Here is a 17222-nt window from a genome sequence, read left to right as displayed (position 1 = left end):
TAACTTTTTCAGCAGGAAGCAAGTAAATAAATTATTTACAAATTACAATTGTAGATCAGACTTTATTAATAAAGTTTTCTGATTGATTTTATAGTCACAAGCATTCAGAAATCACGCCAAAGAAAATTAAGCATTTTTTTTACGATAAAATCATGGTTTATTTTTTAAAGGGTTGTGATGTCCACATGTTTTTTGTTGAAGAAATTATAGAGGCAGTATCATCTGTTGCAAAATGGTGGCCACAGATTAAAGATTGAATTAATAAAGAAGTGGATCTGTGAATGAAATGCTTGCTCAATAGCCTGTTAAACAATGATTTGATTGTCCTGTAGCATCAGCTATTACATGACCTTTGGCTCCATTTGCAGGCATTTGTAATAACATGTAATGTACATCAATTGTTAATTTTATACTATTTTAACAGTGTTATTCGATGAAACCATATAATTATGAACTAACTAATCATTATTGCCTCATTATTTTTATATAATGCATGTTAAGTCATTTTAAAGTTGGCTTAGGTCTGTTGTAGGTCTGAAGTTACAAAACCATGGTTAATTTGCAGTTACCATGGCTATAAGAGCGATGATTTTTGGTTTTATTTAGGGAGCGACAGTAATCAGCAAGAACCGCCCTAACTAGACTAGGTAACTGCCATTCTGTCCTTGAGGGAAAATAAGCTCAAAGTTCATAGGAAAATACTTCAGAACTTTCTTTAGAATTGCACTTAGGAAAATTCTGACTCCATGTTAAGTATATTGGGTAGGCTATGTTGTAAATTCGGTTACATCAAATGATTCGTTCACGAACCGGATATCACAAACTGCTTTGTTTTGAACTTTCTCAAAACAGACACGGAAGAGAAGACAATGCTGAATAAAGTCATAGTTTTTGCTATTTTTGGACCAAAATGTATTTCCGATGCTTCAAAAAATTCTAACTGCCCCTCTGATGTCACACGGACTACTTTGATGATGTTTTTCTTACCTTTCTGGACATGGACAGTATACCGTACACACAGCTTCAATGGAGGGACTGAGAGCTCTCAGACTAAATCTAAAATATCTTAAACTGTGTTCCGAAGATGAACAGAGGTCATACGGGTTTGGAACGACATGAGGGTGAGTCATTAATGACATAATTTTCCGGTGAACTAACCCTTTAAGTACTTCAAGTTTGTCTGGGGCCCCAAGAAGATTCTGTCAGGTGAGGAAATGCAGTCGTGCTACAAATAATAAAGCAAATAGAGTGGACAGCAGGGACAAAATAAATATAGGAAAAACATTAGAAAAGTGCCCTGATAAAATATATGCCTTGAATGCACTTGGAAGTTGCTTTGGATAAAAGTGTCATGTCAAATGGATATAATATAATGTAATTGATTTAAAATTATTATTATTATTTTTTTTACATTTCAAAATGTATTAAACTACCCAATGTTCATTTAACTCTTCGCAACAATAGAGGGCGCACTTGTTCTAATATTTGCTCACGAGCTGTCATTTCAGCACGTTTATGTTGTTAGTAGTTATGGTTACGGCAGGCTTCAGTTCGGAGCTTTGCTTCCGGATACTATGGCGTCTCAGAGTAACAGCAGCGGTTGTTGTAACAGCAGGAATGTATAAAGTAGCCAGCTTTTGATACATTTTACAGAGTTACAGAGTTAGTTTTTTCTTTCATTGTCTTTGAAACTACATTAAATGGCCTCATATACACACGAAGTTTGAACTCAGCCAGAAACATGAAGATATGTGAGGCTTTCAGTTGTACTCATCGGTTAAAAAGCTTCTCTTAGTCCAAATTCCTTGTTTATGAATCTAAACGGCTTAATGAATGTAATTTTTCTCATGTAGACTCGGGGAAAGAGCATTACTGCTGCAGCAGATGGAGGCGCATTATGAACAGCAGAAGGCCAAGAAAAAACAGCAGTGTCTGATGTCTCAAGCAGCGAAGGAGAGGAATGCTCAGATCCTTGAGGTTTCTCTAATGTGTGCTCTGTGTTATACATACACTGTGCGTGCTATATTTATATGATACAATTATGTATTCCAAACTAGGTGCTTCACAGACCTCAATTATAGTACATTGAAAAGGTTTTTGCTTTATTTATTATAGTCAAATGAACATAGAATAATTTTAAATGCATACAGATCAGTCGTTAAGATGTTTTTGTTTTTTATTGTGTGTATTACTTTGACTAATTTCAGTATTTTTCTATCTATCTATCTATCTATCTATCTAGATATAAAACATTGTATTATAATCTAATTGTTTGTATTTATGTGTATTTCTGTTGTAGGATTTACAGAATGCTGAAAAAAATCTAGACAGCTGCTTCACCCAGATATTATTAGCCTTGAGGTATTAACATCTCATAAAATAAAACTTGCACAGTGTTTCATTTTTGAACACATGCAATAGTAAATGTTGCATTTGAAGTATTTTTTTGCATGTGTATATGATGTCAATGGCATCTTTTCCCAAGAAACTGTGCCCACCATGGCCATCATAATGAATTGAAAAGGTACGGTTATAAAGTGAATGAAAAGACATGTGTTTTTAAAATACAATAGGACAGCTGCTGTAGTTTAAATGCAGATGCCAGCATGAAATGTTTTTCCTGCTTAATATTTAGGGTTCATCGGATGCTAAATTCACTTTACATGTTGTTTCAACATAAATGTGTTTTGGAAGTGTGTGTACACATCCACACTATAATGATCAACCCATGATTGTGACAGGGTAAAAAGTGTGGGGGTTTTTTTACACTACCATTGAGAAATTTTAAGTATAGACTTTCTATTAAGACACTAAAGAATAATTTCAATTTGTGGAAAATGGGCATCCGATGATCTCTTCAAGAATATGATACAGAAGTAAATATTTATGAGTTATTTTCTCCTTTAAAAAGTTTTTTTAAAATCTTTTGTTGTCCTGTCATAGACTCATTATTGGGCTTCAGTTGAACGGAAACTACCAGAATGGGAGCAGTATTTGCTTGGGAAAGGGCAACCGCTGGTGAGTGAGACTGAGAGATTGCTTATTTATATTTTTTGCCCCCAATTTTTTTTTTTTTTTTTTTTTTTTTTTACAACGCAGATTTTTCTTCTGTGTATTGAAAAATAAATGATATATATTTGAAGTATATTTGATTTTAATATTATATATGCAAATACAGAATAAATGTGTTTATTCAATATTGCATTAACTTTCGCATACACAAATGATTCCACATGGGGGCAATACTGACTACATTTTCTGTAACTACGCAACTGATTATTCTTCTGTGTATGAAAAATAAATGAATGAACCACTTGTTAAAATCAGCTGTGATTTACAATGAATTAATGAAGTTAGATAATCAATTGAAATGGTAATATTGAAGTTACTTTAAAAACTAGTTCAGATTAGTTGTTTGTTGAAAAGTAAACAAACAAAAAATGATTATCCATATAGTGCGTCAAATAATATACCTTTTCAAGAAAAATTAGTTTGTCATTCTGTTTCCTAACCCATTAGTTACCTCCAAATTTATGTAACAGAAGCTGTATCTAAGTTGCATTATGCACTGCTAAGCATTACAAGTATTGTCAGGAACATTTTCTGATGTCTCGCTTAAATCAAAAATCCAGTCTCAAGATGCACAAATGCAAATTTGTGTTGGAAAATCTTTGTGCAAAATACTCCTAAAACTCATTGCCTCTGACCTGAACCCTCAACAACAATGAGGTCATGCCATCACACAAAGGCTCTCAGAGCACTTGGACTGTCCATGTGATAATTGCTCTTGTGTTGTCTGTCTGTTGGTCAGCCACTTTGGGAGTTTGGAGAGTTAAGTTGTCTGTAACTCTGAAAATCATGCATTTGATTTGTTCTTTGATTAGGTTTGTTGTTTAACTAGTGTTTTCTCATATTTAGACTGGTGGTTTTGGAATCCAGGCATGAAAGAGCTCTAAAGTATCTTCTGTCTAACTGGGTATATATAACAAACATATAAATATATATATATATTACACTTTTGAGTACATATACTGTTTAATCCTGATTTTTTTTTTTCGTACTCGTTCACTGTCATGTCTATCGTCCCTCCATGGAGGGAGAGATTGCAGACCGTGACCTAGCCTAATTGGATGATCAAACCAGTTCAGGGTGACACGGAGTGGCGGCTTGACAAACGCGATCATCTGGATGGTCATGGTTGAAGTGGTGGTGGTTGGCAGCTGCCCTTCCTCCTCAGCTGGGACTCCTGCCCCTGAGGTCAGGGCACCAGTCGAGGCTTCCAAATTGGCAGGGGGGTAGGTTGGCTGTGGAGGGGTGGAGATTCTGGGTGTGGGTGGAGGACATGACAGCAAATTATCTAAAAGGCTTTTGAAGAGCACGATCTGGAGCCCTTCCAAATGACTAGATCTGCATTATGTATTCTAATAGGGAAAGCCCTGAGGTGGTTTGGCTACAGATACCACTGCCAACTGAGGCTGTCAGAGCACAGGCCAAGGCCAAATGTTGTAGATCAGCTCTGGGCTTCAGACACCTGGCCATGAGCCAGACCTTCAGAACACTATCGTAAGATTATAGAACAAAGTTGTTTGTATCTGAATAACTTGTGTCTGTAAAAATGGCATAGTTGCTGTTACAAGAAAGCCTGATTATGTTGAGGATTATGGCACTTTAATTGATTAATAGTAAAATTACTAAATAAAGATACATAATGACATTTTTGAGTATTTTCATTAATCTTTGATCATCAGATGTCGGGAACGGTATCAATATTAAAAATTTCCCTTAGTGAAACAAGCTTGTCTTCCATCAGAAACATACCACCCATTGCTCTCAAAGGAGCTTTTCACAACTAAAGATCTTTGTCAATGTAGTGCCCTTAAACACGAATAGCTTTTGCTTGGGAGCCTGTTGGGGAATTCTCTCCATTCTTGAAACTATTATTCCAGCACTAGTGCTGGTCACGAGGGAACTCCTGTTGTGTTTTTGTTCTGGATAAATTATACGTCATTCTGTTTTGTATTGATTTTGGGTTTCAATATTGTTATTTACCCCATTTATTTCACTGGAACCCATTAATCCAAGTAGTCAAAACATCCACTCCATCCCAACATTTGTGGCAGTAGTTTGACTGTGCAATGCTTGTTTGTGTAAATGTTTGTGTGTTGTCATGTGTTTGTTTTACACTCTTAAAAAAAAAGGTTATAAAGATTTTCTCATCAGTGGGGGTTTCCTAGTGTGAAGAACTTTTGGAACCTTTTTCCACTAAAAAGAACAATGCAAAGTTTCCATGGATGTTCAAGCTTCTTGGTGGAACCATAGATTGGACTATATTTTGTTCAGAAACCCACCACAGACTGGGCATAAAATCACAGCCTAAGGGATCAGTGAGTGACACATCGCTTTATATCAAATCCCCTGCTTTCTAACTTGGTGTATTGAAGAGAGTACCAGCTTAACAAGCAGGGTTTTTGGTCTGAGTTAATTAAGACCCATCCATTGGGAAACGGAGTGGAGATTGTCCCGAAAGGGCATCCTGGGTCAAAAGATTAGCACCGGACATCCCAGATTTACTGATCCTGACAAACAATGAGACTGATTACAGGTCACTCCTCTATAGAAGCAATACAGCAATTTAAACAGATAACTATTGGAGATCTGCTGATAAGCCTTAGATTTCATTTAGCAGTTTCCTTTGGCCCATATCCCTTATTTCCCGACACAATGCGTCACTTGCATTCAAATTTATATAATGGGGCGCTGAGATTGTTGAATGTGGAACAGATTGTTTTGAGGTCAGACCTTCGTCTCTTTAAAGACATTGTGGGTAAAGAGTTGGACGAGGGGACAGAAGGTCCCCTTCAGCTGCATGGCCTGAAGCCCTCAAGACTGCTTCTGAATGGAGGTCATACCCGAGACTGACATTGATGTAATTCCGGCGAGGCAGAGTCCCTGCACTCCGCTACCATGCGGCTGCCTCAACACCTTAGAGCAATAAAGCTCCTTCTCTGAGCGTGCCCTTGACGTGCAGACCGAACGCAGCGAAAGGGGCACCGCTGTCTGCCACTCAAGGCCCAGCATGGGTAATGCCTGATCCCACTCATTTAGGAATGTGAATGTGAATTAATGTGTGAATGTGAATGTTTCATTTATCTTTTTGAATGTGAAACGATTTCAAAAATCCACATGTAAACGAGGATGTCTGAAATCATTAAAATGTGTATATGTATTCCAAGTTATTGGTTTTTAAGACAAGTGACAAGAATTGAAAAAAAGTTGTTATATAGATATAATTTATTCTTATGGCTTTCTTGTCCCCAAAAGAGCTTTCTTCATGTTGGTTACACCACTTTAATTTGGCGGTCAAATGATTTTCTAATATTTTAGAAGAAAATGCTGCATACTACTACTTAAAACCTGTTAACTGTCACCCGGCCCTACATTTACTTCACTATATTACAATTAAATCAAAATCTAATCATGACAAAAGATATATCGTTGGAAAGGTCTAAGACTCCTAAAAAGATATTTTACCAATCTTTTTTGTTAAAAAATATGTAGGAAAAGTAACAGATTAAAATATGGCAAGAGTGCACCTCAAAAACCTACACCATAACAGGAGTTCTGACCTTTGTCAAAAGTCTTCTTTGTTGCCGTTATATGTATATATATATATATATATATATATATATATATATATATATATATATCACTTGAAAACATAAAATCGCAAAATTCATCCTTTAAAACCCATTTTAAAATCAAACATTTCATTACCATGCAAATGGTACATCAAAATCAGGTTACAAAATGTTTTCAGTAATGAATTATAAAAATGTAAGGTTTGGATCATGCACTTTCAAGTCTATGTTCAAAAACGTTAGTGACAGTTAAGAGGTTAATTTAGCATACATTTAAGATTTTAATGAGACTTTTTACATTTTTTTTACTACTTTTACTATTTTCCCAATGCCATGAAATTTACACCCCGAGATGATTTTAAATTTTAAGCCAAATCACATATTCCTTCCCAAGAAACAGACATTTTTCATCACAGTAGATATGTAGCTATTCGTCATTTTTGTATAAATTGTATTTTTTTTACGTATTTTTATTTGTGAATGCCTAACTCTTTTTTTATTTGTGAATAGCCTCTGCTGTCTCTGTTATTCGTTCAATGAATGTTCACAGCCTGTGAAACTGGATTAAACAACATATTGTCAGGTTGACCTTCTTTATCGTCGTCTTTTTGGAAATAAATACGTGTGCAGAACACCATGCGGTCGCTTGGCTGAGTCCATCTTTTCAACGCCGATCTGTAGGAACAGATCCAAAGAGCGCGCGCCTGACGCTCATTAACTTTCCCCTTGGCGCGCTACAATGCTTCTCGCGAGCGCTTTGTGCCAAGAAGCAACGCTTCTCTTAACAAGTACTACAACTAGCCCGCTCTTCTCCAACTGGGAGAGAAATTGCTTTCCAAAATGATGGAAGGAGGACGGTTTAATTAGAATTTCATTTGGGTTAAACTGAGAGAAACGATGTAGTTAACATTTGGTGGATTTAATTGGGGCCTTTTCTTCCGCGCCCCCTTAAAAATGCTGACGCTACCCCCGTTAATCTTCCATTTACAATCAATTGAGTTGACCAAACAAAAGTCTCGGGCTTTTTTTCTTCCTTTCTCAGCCGGGCTTTTGTCGCTTGTAAATGCCTCAATTTCGGCTGATCTCTGTCGTGTTCATGCTCTCCGCTGTTGACAGTTAATTAATGCGCTCTTGTCCCTATAATCCCTCTCGCCGCGTTACATGTGCATGCAGTAATGAGCTCCGTTGTCAATTAACATGTTTCTAGAAGCAAAGCTGGTTGCTCAGATGTTTGAGAGGTAAGTGCAGAAAAAGGCCAACGAGACTGCCTTTAGGTTGTTTTTTATTCTCTGCAATCTTTTTTAGGCACTATAGGCAAGATAGGCAGCTTTGCACAAAAGGGATTTTTTTTTATACCCCACACAAACATGTCTTTTAGTGAGATCCGCCCCCACTGGTATTTTCCCAGACCTCTTCATCACCAGGAATTCTCAGATCTTTTAGTTTAGTTTTTTTTTGCCTATTTTAATATTGTTTTTAACCGATCCACATTCACACAAATCTTCAACGCATAAAAAATGTAAATAAATGAAAAGTTACAAGCTGTAGTGATCATCGCACATTTAGACCAGCTTGAATGTCAATAATGGTCATTAAACCGAAAGTTTTAAGTTTAGTTTTTTCGAGTGCAAATGCATTATTGGTAAATCATGATCATCTCATTAAATCATACTTCCAGTTCATAATAGAACGCGGTGCAATAAAGTGTCATTGCACAAATAATATGGTTTATTTTTAGTCTTCTAAATTTAATTTGACTAGTTGTATAGCCTTTCTTTCTATTTGGCTTGCCCAAGAAAAATTACATTTTCAGTAAATGCGCATTATAAAGTCTGTAGACTATATGTAGCCTAAGCAATGTAGTTCTCGAGACCCTGAAAATCTTGATGAAATCATGTCTTGATTTATGTTTAATGTTTTGTTGTTGTTGTTGTTGGTTTTTATTTTAATCACGTCTATATTCCACATGGGACGACATTCGAATGCAGTTGAAAGAAATAAAGACACTTCTGTTCAAACACATTTTAGAACCTCTGCCTCTGAGGAGTTGAGTAGGCCATTCAACTAGTAATATTAGTCTTCTTCGTGGTCCCAAGACGTGGGCATAATTGCTAATTGGACTGTAATTGGGAGAGCGAGATTTGAGATCACGCGCTTGTCTCTGCTCAGTATTTCTGTTAGCGTGTAAGGATAATATTGTTCCAGGATCCGTGCGCCGAATACATTATTGTTTATTAAAGCTGTGGTGATGAGGAGAAGTGGTATAAGTGCAGTCCATTTTCCACTTTCTGATGAACACGACTTGATGCGCTGAAGCTTCCCTCGAGGCTCTTTAGTTTATTAACGTAATAGGCTTTCAAGAGTCTATGTTTTATCTGATAATTTGAGCCATTAAACGGAAGTCAAGTGCACGGTCACAGAGGCAGAATCGTGTATCAAATGTCTGAGTGAAACCACAGGATTGGAACACCACCAGACATGTCATTTTGAGCTTTAAATTTAACTGTGCACTGAATGGCTGCAAGGCAATAGATCGATAGTTATTATATTTGATAGATTAACGAGTCTCGTCTGTCCCCTTTTTTATTAAACTGTTAAATATAATTTACTCGAATGTGGCTCATTATAGGCCTAGTTTATTTATTTAAAAAGTCGTAGTTAACTTCTTTCCAATTGTATGCAATTAGGCTATATAAATATAGTGCCTTTTCCTGCTTGTTTGTTTATTTTTACAATGGCAAATAATCACGTTTCTAATAATTTAAAACTGACCTTAAATTATGTGCACAATCATGCAAATACAATAATAATAATAATAATAATAATAATAATAATAACAATATACTCATGTGAAACAGACACACACTTTAAATAGTGACCTCGGTTTTTTTTTTTTTTTTTTTTTTTTGTACAAATGGAAAATGTATGTATAAATAAATCTGACATTATTGTTTTCATGTTTTTTTTTATTTAAGCATATTCGCTTTACTGTGTCAACAAGTGTCAACAAATTTACAAATTTATCAAACATTTATTTTACACATAAGTTGCATTTATTTATAAAACGCTTTTCCTTCATCTAGTCTACAAATAATTGCTTGGGAGCCCCGTATGGCAGTGGTTTCATTAAATAATATTTTATTCTGTTTTATGTACAATCCCTCGATGATGTGATTATTTTCTCCCGTCCCGTCCATCTTCGTTCATGTCGGTGGAAGATGTTAAAGCACCACAAAAAAAATCGTGCTGTTCATCAGTTGTCCAAGTTCAGTCAAAATCTAGTCGCGTCTCAGTTTTGGTGTCCTCTGGAAGAATCGTTTCCGCAACTGACGTTATCGTGCAGTTTCCGTATGTGCTTTTTCAAGTCAAAGTTCCTACAGAAGCCTTTCCCGCAGGTCCCACAGATGAAGGGTTTCTTGTCGTTGTGCGTGTGCATGTGAAACGTGAGGTTATAGATCTGATGGAAGGCTTTGCTACAGATTGAACACTTGTACTGTTTCTCGCCGCTGTGGGTCAATTTGTGATTCTTGTAATTCCCTGAAAAAAACAACAACCCGAATTATGTAATTTTTTTCCACCAGGTCAACAGTTCACAATTAAGTTACATTTAACAGAAGAGTTTCATTTTCAAGCCTTCCCTAATCAGCACTTTGCATGTTGAAGTCAAGAAGTTGTCAAACTTAGTTAATATCACGTCGAGAACTGTCGACGTACAAAGGAATTAAAGGTCTGTGTTTTGACCCATATGAAATGTAAAAATCTTGTAATGGTAAGTTGTTAGCTGAGTCTTGATCTCATTTGAAATTGATAAAGGCCTCATTTCAACAACTTAAAAAAAAAATCGAATGAATTATGTCCGGTTTTATTTTATGCGAAAAAAAAAAATCAAAAATTGCTTACCTTTTTGATGAAAGCCCTTTCCACAAAATTCGCAGACGAATGGTTTGTAGCCCGCGTGAATTCGGATATGTGTATTTAAAGTCGAGCTTCTGTTGAATGCTTTTCCACACTGGTTACATTTATGAGGTTTCTCCTGTGAACGAATTCACAACATTTGGGTAAGTAAATCTTGCGAGTGCGTTTTATTCAAAATATAATACATTATTACTTATTGTATTTTATTTTATTTTTGACTCACCTGTGTGTGAATAATTTTATGTCTACATAATGTGCTGGCCTGTCGGAAACCTTTCCCGCATACTTTACACACGAACGGCCTCGCGCCTGTGTGCACCGGCATGTGACGAGTCAGGTTATAGTGCGCGTTGAAGACCTATGAGGGAAAAGCGAAAGTGCTTAATAAATCATCTGCAATTTATTCTGCGTGAGCAATATTTTACTTTCCTACATCTCGTCAAAACAACTTGACAAAATCCGTCATTTAACCTACCTTTCCACAAACTTCACACGTGAAGTTCTTGGGTTTCCCATCAGCGGAGCAGTTATTCGTTTTGCTGTGCGCTTTCACTCCGTTCTTCTCAGCCAGACTGTGGTTCTCCCGCACTATCTGGTCCAGTTGCCCAGGGAGATGCTCTTTATGTGGGTACTGAGGTGTGGGGAATTTATCGGGTGAAACGCACGCAAGTTTGGCGTTCTCCAACAAGAGAAGCTTCTGATGCGCGCTTATGGCTTGTGCTTGAGAGTTCGCGATTGCTGAGGAAAATAAATGTCCGCTCAGCAGCTCGGACTGATGATAAGCCGAGTCCAAGTAATTGAAATAGCACAACGATCCGTTAGTGGGCATGGCCAGCGCTTGGTGTATCACCTGCGGCTTGATGACCCTGCTTCCCGGCAACACAGAGTGCTTGACTCCCGCGTCCGCTTTACCGCAGACGCCGCAGTTGGATTGACACATGGCCGCTGAAGTGCATAATGCTCCCCTGAAATTAACTTTCCAAAACTCGGAATAGTTCATTAAAGCCTTGGCATGCAGGTCGTAGCTGAACGGCTGGATGGGGATCATGCAGGGAATCGGGGTACACAAGCCGAGCGTCCTCTTCCCCTCGGATCCCTCAAGTCCTCCGCGGCGCTCCTCCTCCGTGGCGGCGGCTTTCGGTTCAGACGTCTTGGACATGATTCTGTCTATGGAAAAGGCCAGAGACTTGGGTGCCGCCGTGGCCCCGCTCCTGTCGTCTAGTCTCGGGCAGGACATCACTGTTTCCAAAGGGAGAGAGCTCGCCATGTCTAACCAACTTGGTGTGAGCATCGACCAGCCGCCCCGTCCTCTCCTGTTGAATTCCAGAGAAGCCAGGACACGCAACAGTTTAATAAGCACCTTGCTTTTACACTGTCATCCATTTGCATTCAAATGGCCATCCCCAGAACAATAGCGTCCAGGGGTACCCGATTAATGCTCATTAACTAGTACACACAAAATTAACAGGACATTACAGAGCTCGTTAAGCAGAGAATAAGACAAAACCCCTCCCATAGTCGATTCCTATTCAGTAGCTACTTGCGAAAATCGTACAGCAAACTTACGCCAGAGAGTCGATGTTGTAGTTTACCTTTTTCCTCCAAAGCGCACAGCAGATGTAGCCTATTCAACGATAACGGCGTGACTGCACTGTCACATTTTACTCGCAGACGTCCTCATCAGCGCGAGATCACTGTCTGGAGCACTTAGCTGACATCACTTGCTCTTGCTCTTATCAGGGTGACAAGGAAACGCCATCACCAGAACTGTCCCCTCTCCTACCGCTCATTTATACACGGCCACGGGGGTGGTATGCATGACATATACTACAGATTATTATTTAAGTTTCTTGCCTCAAATGGTCTGTCGCGCATCCACGCACAGTTCATATTATGATCCGCGAGGTGCAGGTGCAGAACAGTGGGCTAATACGTAAAAAATAATGTCTGTAAATGACATTATTTTAGTGACTTTTCTTCGACTTAGTTTTTATGACAAATTATGTTTTTAAGCAGAGTATAATTCTATTTAAATAGTGATATTTTTATGATACGCTTTTGTACTTCACTATTGGTTTTCCTGTTATTGATTTATTTGGTTGTATTGTATTATTTATTTCAACGAGCGCTCAGTTTCACATGAAATGTGCAGCTCAGGTCGGTTTAATAAGAAGGATTTGGGCACCGTCCGACCAGTTTCAATTTTCATTGCAAGTTGCTAATCCTCGTCGCTGAAAATTGCTTTTCCATGCTGGTTTATACTTACTATTTGTACAATTGATAAGGTCCCATTTCCACCTGTTTAGAGAGCAGATTGCGAGAGCAGAACCTCCCTCGGATCCTATTAAACGTTTTTCCTCCTCCACCTATTCAGAGGAACCAATTTTCCAGCGCGATTCAGAGTTCAGCCTCCAAAGAAGCAGCTCTTTCACTTTTAGCCACTAAAGCACTGCGTGGAACCTGGTTTTGTGTTTTTCTGAAATAAAGGGAAGGATTAAAGCAGGGAAGAAAAGACTTAGCCTGGCCAGAGGTATAGCAAGAAATGGGAAAAAAAAGAGAGACCCTTTTAAAGCTGTATAAAAAGTTTGCTGGAATCCAGAGTTTTGTGTTCTTGCTACAATGACCAGTCGCCCTCTCGTCTTTTTAAGAGGGCCAGCTTGAATTCATTTGTTTGCAGACGATTTCACCTGAGACTCACAACAAATTATTGCAGAGAGGCCGACACGGAGCTTTTCAAGTTCAAACAGTGATTATCTTTATTGTGAGAAGAATATAGTTGAAGCTGCTCACACAGTGTCGTCTTAAGATGATGACTTAACATAATGATTGAAGCGTGATTACGTCTTCAAGCACGACTGCATAGGACACCGATTAGTTTGTAAGGTTTTTACCAGAATACCATTTGTTTGTGAATCATTTGAATCTAGTTTATATAGTATCCTACACATTTCTGTAGTTAACTTAATTGCACTTAGGCTATTTGTTATACCTTAGTACTAGTAGCTTTTCAGTTAGGCTATATTTCAACGAAATATAATAAGCAAAAGAATCCCATTTCCCACACCTGCAGCCGCAATTGAGAGGACTTTAAACAGGTTCCACTAATTCTACTCATATGTAAATGATCGAATTCTAATTTGAGTTTATTCAGGCACAATTAGCGGCTTGTCCACACAATAAACATTGATCCTATTGCTGGAGCTCCACTCTCAGCCCACGAACACGTTGTGAAATGAGCTCAGATTCCCATTCAACGGACGCGCTCCTTTTCAGAAAGCGGGAGGCAAAAGACGGAGCACGATTCACAAGACAAATTGCTTGTGTATAAAGGCGGCTTTAATTGTCATAGAAAACACAGAACTTCAAATACTTTTTGAGATTAAATGGCAATACAAACCACTATTAATTCGCACCCTATATTAAGAACTTCACGTTTTGGCACTGTAGGGAACAAAATAAAATTATGTGTTATATTACATATTATATAATTGTTTTGGAACTTAATCGAAATAAGTAGCACATTTTGATTAATATTCTAGATTGAGTTGTGCATTTATTTCGGGAGTTTGCATAATATTTAAATTTGGGTATGAAATGTGTTATTCATATAATTTTAACCTACATTGCATTACTTGCATTGCATTACTCTGATTAGGTATTACTTTTCATGTAAAAAGACCCAAAACAAAAGTTTTAAACTGGCGAAGCCTCTCAGGGTTGATATCTTAAAATTGATCACAGTGAGTTTTGTCCTTGGTTATAGGTCACTGCAGAATGAAAAGTGAAGATGCTTAAAGGCATCAGTTTTCAAAAGTGGTCAATCAACATATTCATTATATAGACTGTTCATTTTCGGCAGGGGTACTTTTTCTTTGTCCACTTTAATCATACCAAGTTTGGTTCTTTAAAAAAATAATTACTCTTTTCAGCAGCAATGACAGCTTGTGAATTGTAACAGGTTACATTAAGAGAAGAAGTGAAAAACGTGTGCCCAACACCAATGAGTGGTACTTACTGATAATGATGACACCTGTAAATTTACCAGCTTTTAATTCCAGGTGCACTAAGGAAAGTGTGTAACAGATTAATTGTAAGAACTGCAGGATAGGAGAGACAAGCACACCTCCAGAGACACATTGTGCCACACTTTATGGCAGGGATCCCACCCTTAGGTGCATATAGAGACCACCACTTCCATTCCATCTGTTCTCAGATCTGTAAAAGTCTTCATAAAAAGTATGGATTTAAATCTAAATCTGATCTGAGATTTGAGGATACAGCTCTAGGAGAAGACCATTTGATTAGTTCACTTTTTGTCTATGATTTGTGTGAAATGTTCTGATTGTGCAAGCATTAGATTTCAATATGTACACAGCCAATGTATACAAGGTAAGATGTTTGTGTGCAAATAAACAAGGTGTGAAAAATTGTCCTGTTTTGCAATTTCTTGAAAAGGATCCTCATACTTAATGTTAGATTACATTAATTTATGTTTAATATAAACAGTTCAAATGGCAGGGATTAAACATATTATTATTACCATTCTGAAGGAGATGGTTTGTTAGAGAGGAGGGAGTCTGTGTGTATGTGTGGATGTGTCTAGGTGCCAGAACTGATTAAATATGCCAGGTTTTGTGATGGTACACACACACACAAAACCTACATATACATACAGCCAAACACAGATATAAACTTGAATTATTTGCTTTTGTGTACCAAAAAAAAAAAAAAAAAAAAGTTTACCCAAAAATAAACATTCTGTCATTATTTACTGAGGCTCAAGTTCCAATCCTGCGTTTCTTTCTTTTGTTGAGCACAAAAGAAGATATTTTGAAGAATGTTGGTAACCATACAGTTGATGGTAGCCATTAATCCTTTTTCTATACTTTAGAAGTCAATGGCTACTGTCAATTGTTTCATTAATGGTGTATCCCAGTAATCAATATTGTTATATTTTCCTTGATTTTCATATCCATGTATTCATTTATGATTGATTATTTATCGATTTATGCATCTTATATAAATCCTCATCATATATTCATATTCATGTATTTACTCATTAATGTTACTCATTTATATGTCTTTTATTTAGTTTTATTTATGTTTATATATGTCATATTTTGTAGTATTCTTCAAAAATATGTATGCTTTGAACATTTCATATGTTTAAAAGATGGGTTTTGTTAGATATTGGACATCTTTCACCTGCCTGATTAATAATGTTTCTTAGTCGTTAACTGATGGTGTTTTTCAAAAACTGTGTTTTTGTAATATGTAAAATATTTGAAAGTATTTCTTCTAAAATTCTGAAAGCCATGTCTAGCCACACATCTAATTTATTTTTATTTTTTTTATCCACAACATCTGACTGATCACGATGACCTAGTCTGAGCTGACCTACAGTCATTAATAGATTTATAGATTTAATAGATTTGTTATTCCCTATTCTAAAATGGATCTCTGACATATCTGTCTGGATCTCACTGCATCAGTTACAAACATTCTTCAGAATATCTTAAAGAAACAGCTGAAATAAATTCATACAGGTTTGGAACAACTTGAGACTGAGTAGATGATGACAGAATTGTCATTTTTGATTGAACTTTAAGATTTCTACAAAATCGCTTACCTCAAGCAAACATACAGACTAAAAAAAAAAAAACCTCATATAGCAACAGTAAGAGAAATAGAAAGTAGCTGTCGAAGTTGCAAAGAAAACGGTGAACCAAGGAGAAAAGCTGTGTTGTCAGGCAATTGCTGTGGACTGCAAAAAATGGCTGTTTTAACACAGACTTGAGTGAGTCCTTTTGTCAGCCAGGACATTCCAGCAGCCCAACCGAGATGCACTGCCTTGTCTGTTCAGCTCTCTTTAGCATCCCAGAATCACTCAGATGTGCACATATGGCAAACATTTGCATGGTCACAGTACTTCCAGCAGCTTTTTTTGATTGTGTGGTCTTGCCATAGCCATACGCAGCTCCCTATCCAGTGCATGCTCTCTTAGCCAGCTCTTTTCTGTTTTAAATTGTCTTTCAGTGTACCTTTCTTCTCTATTTTCCTTTTCAAGTCCTAACGTTCTTTCAAGTGCTGAGTGAACCACTTTTGCTCCTGCCTCTATTTTTCTGACCCTTGTCCATGTGCAGTATGTTCTCCATAATGTCAGCTCTGAATGGTGCAGTGGTCTCCAAAGCATGGGGGGGACTTGACCGCACCTTTGATGCTCCGAGCAAAAGGTTTGAATGCTTTTTCCAGAACAATGGTGTGGAAGTCTGACAAAGCCGTGGGTGCAGGGCAACCTGAGTAACCCTACTTCACCTTCCTATTCACCGTTCATGTCCCTCATCTGTCCACCAAATTAAATATGGTCCGCAAAATGGACAAGGGAATGTCCCCTCTGGTGTATGGGGACGGATGAGACTGCGGGATGCAGACGATGTGTCTTGTGAGTAAGGCCGGGCATTAACATATTCACTTTAGGCTGTAGAACAGGTGAATGATGGAAGAATGGGAATGAGGATGAGTGAGGGATGGCATTCGAGCCATTTGATTGGCTGTGGAGAATATGAGCTCATTGCTCTCAAGGGCCTGATTATCCACTTTAAACTTATTTCAAGCATATTTGTGTTTCTTTGAGGAGATGTCTCAAGTTATCAGACTCTTACATGACAT

At 37.5% G+C, this 17222-nt stretch overlaps 1 protein-coding gene and 1 pseudogene across 2 annotated transcripts; one reads left to right on the top strand and one right to left on the bottom strand.

The window, feature by feature from the left end:
• The first annotated feature begins 1574 nt into the window (after positions 1-1574).
• LOC113110589 (uncharacterized protein C3orf14-like) lies at positions 1575-4722 on the top strand (annotated as a pseudogene).
• Positions 4723-9597: 4875 nt separating this feature from the next.
• LOC113111034 (fez family zinc finger protein 2-like) lies at positions 9598-12304 on the bottom strand. Of its 2 annotated transcripts, none has more exons than XM_026275408.1 (5): positions 12120-12304; positions 11029-11866; positions 10777-10911; positions 10539-10671; positions 9598-10175 (listed from the first exon to the last, which is right to left on the bottom strand). In XM_026275408.1, the coding sequence occupies exons 2-5, from the start codon at positions 11842-11844 to the stop codon at positions 9928-9930; spliced, it is 1332 nt and encodes a 443-aa protein (XP_026131193.1). In that variant the 5' UTR covers positions 11845-11866; positions 12120-12304; the 3' UTR covers positions 9598-9927. The 2 variants fall into 2 exon arrangements, with proteins under 2 accessions (XP_026131193.1, XP_026131192.1); XM_026275407.1 differs by having other exon boundaries at positions 12146-12304.
• Positions 12305-17222: the final 4918 nt, after the last annotated feature.

Source organism: Carassius auratus, chromosome 11 (genome assembly GCF_003368295.1).
Source record: "Carassius auratus strain Wakin chromosome 11, ASM336829v1, whole genome shotgun sequence".
NCBI lineage: Eukaryota > Metazoa > Chordata > Actinopteri > Cypriniformes > Cyprinidae > Carassius > Carassius auratus.
The sequence above is the reverse complement of the archived record's forward strand: the minus strand, read 5'-3'. Positions and strand labels throughout refer to the sequence as shown.